The sequence below is a fragment of the Anneissia japonica genome, unplaced genomic scaffold, assembly GCF_011630105.1.
Source record: "Anneissia japonica isolate Jap-2015-1 unplaced genomic scaffold, ASM1163010v1 scaffold935_len144941_cov109, whole genome shotgun sequence".
Classification (NCBI taxonomy): Eukaryota; Metazoa; Echinodermata; class Crinoidea; order Comatulida; family Comatulidae; genus Anneissia; species Anneissia japonica.
The window spans coordinates 129,705-140,890 of record NW_022703082.1 but is presented as its reverse complement, the minus strand read 5'-3'; the positions used below and the strand labels follow the sequence as shown (position 1 = coordinate 140,890).

The window sequence follows — 11,186 nt, the reverse complement described above, 5'->3', positions numbered from 1 at the left end:
CTTGATTCTGTGGTCTGTGAAAATTAATTAAACAAACTAATTCAAAGAGCTTATCAATGCTACTGTGATGGTTTTAATGATCAAATATGTATTTAAATTGTTTCTTTTTAATCAAAGGTTGTTTTCAAAAAAAAAAAGAAAAATAAGTAGTATCAGTATAATACAATATTAAATGCAGGTGGTGATGTTTAATTGGACATCAAAGTGCTGATAAATATTATTTGCTTAAGTCAGTTTTGATACCTATTAATTAATATATTTTTTGTTATGTTGTGTCTAAGGATTCCTATGTAGATAAAGCATACTGTACTATTAATATAATAATTTTGTTATATTCTTTTCATGAAGACATTAAAATCAAATTAAGCCTGAATTACTTAGCCTAAGCACAGTCACTGAAGGGCACATCCCCCACCCCAAAAAACTGAATTTATTCAATTTGTGTAGTAATTGTTCTTGGTAGACAGTAGTAAATAGTTGCTATATAATTGTGGATCGCTATTCTTGATTTGTCTTCATGGTCAGTTGTTTATGCTGGGTCGATTCATTGCCAACATTATTGTCTCATATAACATCATCGTATTTGATTCACAATACTCTGTGGTTATTTTGCTGTCGATAGTACCCAGTTTGAGGAAAAGGCAGGGCTTCCTGTCTGTGTGTGTGGTGTGATAGAGAGACGCTTAGTGCTTCTCAATTAAAGTAAAACATACCATACCATTTTTAACGTTATATGTAACCACACACGTACCTTTAAACAGATTCGGTGCAATTTTGACTACTACTACTTGCACCACCATCCCTGAGATCCCCTTCGTTATATGTAGGCTATTCATCAGCTTCGACGGAAACTTAATAGGCCTTACTGAGGACTCGTACTTGTTGTTTTCCACAGAGTTGCACATCCTTAAATTTCTTTAAGCTGTTTACGCTTAATGACACAACCATACTCTATGTTCTTACAACATGTAGCACAAAAATATGCCTGAAACCGGCTCAGATTTATCATTTGGAGTGTGTTGTTTACTATTTACATTGGACAAACGGCATAGAAGGTAGTTTGTGATTGGCTGAGGGCCTTGCAGCTAAGCCAAACTTCATTGTTAGTCGTCTTCTGATTGGATATAGTTATGTAGCAACCTTTGATATAAATTCTCATTTTTGGTTACAGTTTCCCCAAATTCACGATTGCCGACAATCAAATTATGTTACAATTTAATAGTTTTGACATTTTTGTGCAAAAGCCAGATAGCCCGGATTGGTGGGTCACAGAATTGAACGTTTTCGATCCTCAACCCACGGTCTATATGGAGTAGTCATGTGAAGGTACCATATCCCCGACAGTTGGCTATGCAGCAATGTACCCTTTCAATACAAACTGAAGACAAGTGAAGATATAAAGGCAGCCGACTGTCGGGTACATAACAACAATCTAACTTTCCACAAAAACATTAGGCCAAAGCAAGGCCTAGTTCAGTACAGAGTAGTTACTGCGATGCGAGGGTGGTAGATCGTTCAGTCAGTGATATCGTGTTATCGTCTAATCATCCATGGTCTAATACATTTTAATAATGTGTGTACAATTTAAGAATGCACCGCGTGGGTCGCTTTCTTTGTTATGCGGTAGCTAGTAGTATACGTAGCAGAGCAATCTAAGCCTAGCCTAGGGCCTAGAATGGTATACGTTCTAGCCTAGGGCCTAGATGGTATACGTTCTTGATCATCGTAATGAAAACTTCGGGTGACAGACGATTGGGCCCAACTGGTGTGGACGATCGGACCCAAGATAGCTTCAAATAAATTGTAGTCTTAGTAGGCCCAACCCCACTCCTGATATCCTTCCAAACTACTGTAAAATGAAATTACTGTATACCTAGCTAGGCCTAGGCCCTATGCCTACGAAATTTTTTCAAAGAAATTTGCTAAAAATATTACTGTAATTTGCCTGTCGAATTACATTACTAAAAATATGTATATATATTATTTATATATATGTCTATACATTATTTACTTATATATTATTTATATATATTTATATTTTATTTATATATATATTATATATATACGTATATATATATATACACATGTATACATATATATACACATATATATACGTATATATACACGTATATATATACGTATAATATACATGCGTATATATACACACGCGTATGTATGTACACGCGCGTATATATATATATACGTGTATATATACCGTAGGTGTATACATATATATGTGTATGTATATATATATGTACGTATATATATATATATACACGTGTATATATATATATATATAGGGCCTATGTACATTTTAAGTCATGTATCATGCATAGGAACATTGACGCCTGCAAGGCTCTGGTTATTATAATAGATTTTTTTTCCTAACAAACATTAAAATTTCCCTTTTTGATTGAGCAATAAAAAATGTTGATTGACGTCTGTAAAGTTTCCCTGAAACCCCCCTTCGAGCATGAAGAAAAGAATGGAATCGCCAGCCTTCATGCATTCTGTATAGTCATAGGGTGGAGGTAGGCACTCTTTATGGAGCGACGTTCTAGTTCTCTTTATGCTAACCATTAAGTGTAACTGATTGGCTTACAGTAAACCTTCAACTCCATCTAATATATCGAAAACAATAAGATACTTAATTAGGTCATTTTAAAAAATAAAGTTCTCAGAAGGTTAACTACAAAATTTACAGTACACTGTAGTTAATGTGTTATAGGTTGTAAAAACTCTATTGAATAAAAAAAATCTTTCGAATAAAAAAATCACTTGACATTAGGAATTAGTCATTTGTGAAACAAAATAAGCTATGTCAAGTGTTATATTGAACAGTGGCGGATTCATAGGGGAGCCCAGTCAGCACGGGCCCCAACCTCCTAATTTTTTCAAAATAATTTTTTTTAAATGGAGAAAACAGACAAAATTGTATTCAACTTTTAATATGAGTGCCGGTTCCGGCCATCTAAAGGTGTCATTCTTTTTTTTTTTCTTACCTCAGCCCCAACCGTTGTGGGGCTAAGGTGGGTGGACATTCCATTTGAGCAAGACCCTCCATGGGTCCCCTCTATTTTGAATTCCTGGACCTGCCACAGTTGGATTATCATTTCCAGGTAATTTTTATCCATTGGGGGAAAAGTGAAGGTTTCATCTGGGAATACCCATATCAAGTATACCCCTCATGATAAATAATTCATTGAGATCGTGAAAGCAATCTTGACTTCGAATTTGCTCGGAAATCAGAGGCGGATTCAAGAGGGGGGGTGGCGGCCTAAATTGTTTGTTTTTTTCATGGTGATAGATATTAGGAAAATTATATTCAAATTTTAAGTCTGAGAGTGCAATTTCCCGCCATCTAGAGGTGCCATAATCATCAATTTTCTTACCTCAGCCCCAACCATGGTGGGGCTGAGGTGAAGATCCCCCAACTGCAAAAGTACCCAGTGGCAGATTCAAGGGGTCCCAATCGGCCTGGGCCCCCACCCCTGAATTGTTCGATTTTTAAGAAACAAAATGGAGATATGAAGAAAATTAAATTCTAATTTTATGTCTGGAAGTGCAATTTCCAGCCATTTGGATGTGCCATAATGGCAATTTTTTTTCTTACCTCTGCCCCAACCATCGTGGGGCTGAGGTAGTATAAGTCCTCCACCTGATGAATTTAGAGATGTCTTAGGGGAAGAGTTATAATTTTAGTTCTATATTTGTTTCGTAATTAAAGGCTTTTCTTAAAATGTGAGAAGTAATCATTCAAAAAAAATTATATTATAATATACCTCCAGACAGATACAGTTATCAAACATTATATTTATCAATTGAAAACAATTATAAACAGAACCCAAAGCTTTATTTAACTAATAGATTTCCCATGAAGGATTCAAATTTTGTTCATCCAGATATTGATTATAAGGATTGTAGTAAAGGAACGTCATTTTTAAAATATAAATTGTATTGATTTGTATTATTGTAATGTAGTATTAAGGTTCAATGGTATTAACTTGCATAACCATTGGAATCGATACCCTTCACCTGATAAATGCCTTAAATTGGTTTGACAGTTTTAATGGTCAACTTGAGTATACAGATAATCTAATCATGGAGGTATAAAAAATTATACCTCCATGATCTAATAATATAACTGGACTTTGTATAACTTTACCCTAGTCAGTTGGGCTTGGCCTTTCTCACACTATGAATCTATGATTGTCAGTTTTGAGCCTAAGCTCTGAAGTTTGTGATACATCTTAATTAGCAGTTTTTTGGTAAACAAGTTACTAAATCATAGAGAAAGAATTTCTCTTTGATCCAATCATAAACTCTAAAATTATGGGATGACTTACTTCAGACACACCCCCATTACCTAAAGTATAATTATCAAACACCCCCATATCACTGAGTCAGTAACCAGTAAGCAGTAGTCAGTAGTTAGATTCAACACAGAAGAAAAGTACAGGGCCGAGCTGACTCCACTCAAAAAGGGTTCTCTAACATCTGAAACTTGGAGTTTAGCTGATTGTAACCAACGTACAGTTTGTGTTAATAAAAGTTTGCAGTGAACTAAAAGGAACTGTGTCATACCACTCATAAAAAGCCATCACCAACCAACCGATATTTAACATTATAAAACGAATGTAATTTCAGACGATACTGTATTTAAAAGAATCTGGCATATTTCATTGAATTTAAATTACATCGCCTTCTAAAATCCGGCACTATGTGTTATGGAGATGGGTAAAGGAGGTTGAACCAGTTGAGTCACAACTTCACCATAGCTTCCAAAGACTTTAAAATCAATTTTAGACACGTAATCTATGGAAAGCATAATGTAGGCCTATTCAATTTCCATTAATTTTGTTTGGTATTTTACTTACATTTGCCTATCTTCACCAAAGAATACAAATAGGAACCTAGTAGGATGGTATGGCATTGAATGTATTAGTTGTGCATGATCCAATTTTCATTGGATGTACGCACTTATATTTCTTGAGATTTCTATTTTATTTAAAAATTATATACATAATATTACCAATAAGCCTAATTGTTCATCACCAATTTTTAACGTAATTGTAGCTAATTTACATTCATACTCTTTAAAAATCATGCAAGGTAAAGATTTAATGTCAAATGTAACGGGATATTGGTACTTTATATCTTCTAGTTAATAATTCCCTAACATTAATATCAGTGGCAGATCTAGGGGCGAGGGGTTCGGACGAACCTCCTCTGTGAAGAAACGTAACAAAATACTATTGAGTCCTGGCTTACAAAAGGCATGCTAACCTTCCTAGGCATAGGTTGGCAGATCAGACAAACTAGGCAAGCTCAACTAGCCTTCAATTAAATAAATTTAACAAACACTGTGTTTGGTTCAATGTCTTAATAATTTATGTACGAAAGTGCATTCTTCAGGCCTATCGATCCATGGAGGAAAGACTACTATTCAACTACTCAATATTGTTGGAATATTTAATTTATATTGCCATACCTGTTAACCTTGAAAAAATTTCAAAGAGTATATCGGGTGACAGATAATGAGTGCCGAAAGCACGAACAGTGGCTAGGAGCCAGGGGGGTCTCCAAGAGTTCCTGGTCGGGGTCGTTTTGGCTTAAATGGCATATGTAATCGATATTAGTGAGTTTATAATGATCTCAGATACAATATTTATTGAAACATGGAGGTAAAATGTTATGATTAAATTGAAAAAGAAACAAAATTTACTCAAATTTTAGGATAAGCACAAGTTTTGTCGGTCTTTGCGCAAGACCGTAAGATTTGATTGGAATACGTAAGACTTACAGCGAATGGGTTGACAGGTCTGTATTGCATGTCTTTTATTTTCTATTTTCTCTATGTATAGGCCTAAGAATGAGATAAAATTATCTGACCTTTTAAAGAGAGGGAAAACATTGAATTTTGAAGAACTTAAAAGGTCATTAAAAGACACCTCAGAAGTCGGAAAGCTCATTTCCAGGCCATCTAGGAATACAATTTTTTTCCGGGGGAGGACTCCCACCCTTACATCTAGATGTGTATAAGAGACAGCCCCCCCCCTCCCTTTTTGAAATCCTGGATCCACTGCTGAATATATCATAATATTATATCATATCATAAATACTTTTATACTTCATATGATACTTTTTTAAAAAAATGTTTTTTTCCCAAAATGTTTTTTGGGGTTTTTTTCCCAATACAATAAAAGACATGCGGGCGAATGTGATAAAATAATCATTTTTTTATTGGGCCTAATTACTACTTACAACGAGCCGTATTTACAATTTATTTATAGCTGAATGTAATAATAAAATATTTGTGGCACCTGTTGGTGTTGTTATAATCAGACTTTAGATGATATAGTTGAAATGTGTATTATTACATTGTCTTAACTTACTACAATAATTGCATATGCTTAGATAAGGTTTACCTGTGCCAAGAAGCTCAAATCTTAAACTGATGTGTCCATACCAGGTTATTGGATTGATACGGATGAATTGAGCATAGACAACAGAGCTGAATATGTTTTTCACCTCGGTGTTTTCATCTGAGTTTGCACTAAAAATCTAAAAGTAGTGACATTATGATAAATACACATTTCCGCATTTCATGATACTCGTCGTTGTCTTATATCAATTAATTATAACAACATACCTCAACTTGACCATTCGATCCCAATACTGGTGCGAAAATGCCACCATTGGTACTGTAATTAACTTTGTATGTTTTAACCCATTGATCCTCATCACTTCGCCCTTGTGTTATTACTCCAACTACGCGTTTCACTGAACCAAGATCGGCTTGAATCCACTGATCTAGGTCATTGTTTGCTGCTGCCCAGGCTCCGAAACCTCCTGCATCTGATACTGTGTTGAGTCGTCCTCGATGAGCCCCAAGACTGTTCAAGTATTCGCTGGATGCTGTCAGCTGGTTGGAGTGGATAGTACCATTTTCAACCCCAAGAGCTAGACATAGATCTGTAGAGTAATGATTATATTTTAGTTAGGCCTTGTCACACAAATCATGAAATGTATCCGTCGTTAATAATCATTGCTATTCATCAAAAAGAGGAAATAGAGAACCCTCAGGGAAAGATCAAGTTCCTTAACTTTTCAATTCTATTTTGGTAATAATAAAAAAGAGTATATTATTAAAGTATTCTTCGAGACAGATATAATTACCTAAAAGTAAAGATATATAAAATCAACATCAATCAATTAAAAACAATTATAAATTGTGTGGAATAAACTAATAGATTTACCTGGAAGAATTAACGTTTCATTCATCCAGTTCTTGATTGTGAGGATTGTAGGAGGATTTTGTATGTAAAGGAACATAATTTAAAAAAATCAAATATTTCAAAACTGGGATGGACAATTCAAATTGCATTCATGCTATATTCAACAAACTATTTTAGACGACAATTAAAAAAATCTGGCATATTTCATCGGAAATACAATACGTACCCCTCTAAACTGCCCCTGTGGAATGTGGAGGTCAGCAAAAAAAGCAGGGCCAGTCGGGTCACACTTTCAGTATTTTAATAGTTTTCCAAGCGTTTGATAAATGTAAGTTTTACAAAAGTCTTACACGCATTTTTTCCATCTCCTCAACGACATACATCTACCCTTTGTGTGTCGTTTTTATTCACATTCGTAAAAGGGCATAGGCTTGGGCCTAATTTAAATTTGTTTGACCAGATTGAAGAAGGCCTAGAAGGAGTATAGTCCGGGTGTGGCAAAAAGCCGGGTGGATGACCTGATGGGATGTCTACAAACAGAAGACTGAAAACCTAAAAAAACGAAGACCTCCAATTATTTCTCAATTATCTTATTGAAAGTATTTCAAAATCATCATAAAACTATTGCCAAGTACCTATTTCATTATTTCATTGGAATAAAATGAGGAAGAAATACTCAAGGGTTTCTTTTTATGGACACATTTTTTTTCTCTCTTTTTTAAAATGATACTGTACTACAACAGGCTGACACGAAAATATTTAAACGTCTTTTTATGAAATTTGCTATGGCTACGTTCAGACCTGTGAGATACGGCAGGCGTATCTAACGCCGGGCGTACATTAATCCATGGGTTAACTCGCGAGATGTCCAGACTGGGCGTTTAATGAACGCTAGCGTAAGTAGTCGCGCGAAATATTCGTATATAATAAGCCCTCTGACTAAATATTATTTCATTAATGATAATTAGTATTGATAATGACAAATTATTAAACTGTCGTAGCCAAAAAAAGGCCAAGTAGAGCATCTTATTCAAATATTAAAAAGAATTAAGATCGTGTACATTACACCCATACACCGCAACGCTCAAGTTTCAAAATACGGGTAAACTAGCTGTACTGAACTTTCTGTATAAATTGAGGGCGCAATTGAAAATGATAGTGCTCAGGGGAAATTTGATTGGCTGAATCTATGGCAGCCATCTTGGATGGTACACATACATACACACAGCTCTGCGTGTGTCGAAACATCGAATACATTGCTGTTAGCGCTCAAGTATTCTTAATATATCTCTATGGTCTGGTCTGAACATAGCCATAAATCTGGCATCGACATTCTAGGTGCACCTGCGTCCCTACATGCTAAACGCCACAAAAACCATAGCAACCAGGCCATAAACCTTCAACGTGCGTGACGATTTACTCACGCGCGTGTTAGTTGCCATGCTAATCGCGCGTCATGCGGTGATTACAAAGGCCTAATGATGTTTTGCACTAACATTAGACTGAAATTATATTCTTCATTTCAACATTAATTTTACAAAAATTGTGGTAAATTGTCGTTCATGAGACTCACTTCGCAGAAAAAAATTAATAAATGCTCTGTATATACTCAAATGTTCGTTTTCTGCACCTTATGCCAGCATTGTCAAAATAACAGATTAATGTTACATAAAAGAACATGAAATTTTGTAAAATTCCTAAATTTTAAATTGCTATAACATTTCATTTTCTTGGTCAATTTTCACAAATAAAATTGCAGTTTATAGAAGCATTTAACAAGCTCGCGATAAAAAAAATCAGATGTAACAGGCATTGCGAAGTACCCAAAATTAATAAAATAAAAACTAACACCATGAAACGAATGGCATGCATAGACTAATAATTGACGGCTGTACTCGCAACTAATATCGGATTGTCGATGCCACAGTAAAGATCAAAGGAATGTACGCACACGCTATGTTCGAGAGCGGAGATGTGCGTCCTTCTGTTGAATTACCTTGCTCGAGAATATGCCTACCAGTGGCGTAGAAAAGTATTTTTCATTGGGGGTGGGGGTGATTGGCGTGATCATAATGACCAGACTCACAACACCCTGCAACCCCTTCTCCACTTCAAAAACTGTCATAACTCCTTTGATCTATGCTGCCCGATGGCGTAACCACTGGGGGACAAGAGGAAAATATCTATCTTTGAAAAATCTTCACCACCCCTTTATAAATGCCCTTTTCATCCCATGAAAGTGCCTAAAAACTTCAAATTTCGCGTGCTTCGCGCGCATTTTTTGTTAACATGGGCCAATTTCCTCTAAAAATTGCACATTTTAGGGAGTTTCGATCAATTCCAACGAAATTAGAATTAAAAACACCGGGGGACAAGGTGAAAATATCCACCTTTGGAAAATCTTTTCCCACCCCTTGACAATGCATCCTCTGAAAGTGCCTAAAATTCTCAAATTCTTTGCACGCATTTCTTGTTACGGTAGGCCAATTTCCTCTATGAATTGCATATTTCAGGGAGTTTTCATCAATTCCGACGAAAATAGAATTAAAAACACACAAATATTTTGCCCGCTTCGTGCGCAATTTTTAGTGCTTTTTTAGGTTTATATATACTTTTAAGTTATTTAAACACATAATAGTCCCAAACCCAAGAAAGACAAATTTAAGATAGATCGTTTTAACCTAAAAGAAGGACCTAAATGTGTATTGATGGTGAAAGAATATGTTTGTAATAAATGAAACCACGATGAAAATGCTTATACTGTATTTAGTTTCAAACACACGTGTGTGGCCTATATTATAATAAGCCCTATGTCGTATTATTTTCTATATGGGGAATGGGGTGGGGTGGGTATAGTAAATTACTAACAGAGAAAATAAATACCCACTCTGACCCAAAACCACTGTTACGCGCCTGGTGTTAGCGCCAATGTGTGCCCTTGTGCGGAGAGGGGATGTGCCCCCCTCTGAAGCTGGAAACCTTGTTTTTGCAAAATGAATTGATACAATTTGCTATTATAGGCCTAATCAATAAATTCCTCATCAACCGATATAACCTTAAACATTCTTGGAATTATAACATTACTGTCGTAGTACACACCCTTCGGTGTGTAATGTGGCTCTCTTTGCAAGCACATCTAACATCTAAGGAAAGAAGAGTTCAAATTGGTACCAGATAAAATAATTTTGTGATCAACATTAATACATTATGCTAATTTTCATCTTTGTAAGACAGTGCAAATTATTTCTGTGACAGTCTGAAGTGTGTAAAGCTCCATTTTATCCGATACATAGTCAAAATATTGGGGGGGGGGGGAATAATACAATGGACCACCCCCCCCTGTCAAATATTGGGGTATATATATCCCCCCATCTCCATGGGATCTACGCCTATGATGCCTACAGAAAGCATTGAAAGGCAAAGGAGGATGCTGGGGTCACTATAAAAGCAACGAACCGTTTAATGAAACCAAGAATTTGGTGAGATTTAGTGGAGACAGTGGAAACATCATGTGATGACCATGCCATAAGATCATGAGAAAAAGTTATGTCAAGGTATTTGTGAGAAGTTGTGCAAGACAGTTGAGTCAATAGTATAATGTAATATGGGGAATGCCTAATTTGAGATGATATTGATCGTTTAGCCACCATATCGTTTGTGTTAACTTTTCGCAGCAGCAGCAGCAGCAGCAGCAGCAGCAGCAGCAGCAGCAGCAGCAGCAGCTGCTTCGATTAAAAGGTTTTGTAAGTGGTCCAGGTGGGGGGGGGGGCAAAGCCCCTGAAAATTTTGACAAATTAGGGGTTTCAAAATGCTTATTTAATCTGTTTTAGAGTCTACTAATAATGTATAAAATACATATAACTTTTTTTTCTCCTCGACGAATTGTGCTTTTTCAGCCCTCCCCGATGGGGGACCCTGCCACCCCTCCCCACCCCCCACCCGCCGGCG

At 36.0% G+C, this 11,186-nt stretch overlaps 1 protein-coding gene across 1 annotated transcript in view; it reads right to left on the bottom strand.

The window, feature by feature from the left end:
- The window catches only part of LOC117104289 (lactadherin-like), a gene marked incomplete at its 3' end in the record, with an annotated part of 17,373 nt that extends 10,038 nt beyond the window's left edge, over nucleotides 1–7,335 (bottom strand). The window contains exons 1-3 of the mRNA XM_033245038.1: nucleotides 7,260–7,335; nucleotides 6,653–6,975; nucleotides 6,429–6,564 (exon numbers count right to left, since the gene is read on the bottom strand). Of these exons, the coding sequence (XP_033100929.1) occupies nucleotides 6,429–6,564; nucleotides 6,653–6,975; nucleotides 7,260–7,335 (535 nt within the window). The remainder of the gene's footprint in view (nucleotides 1–6,428; nucleotides 6,565–6,652; nucleotides 6,976–7,259) is intronic.
- Between the last annotated feature and the right edge of the window lie 3,851 nt (nucleotides 7,336–11,186).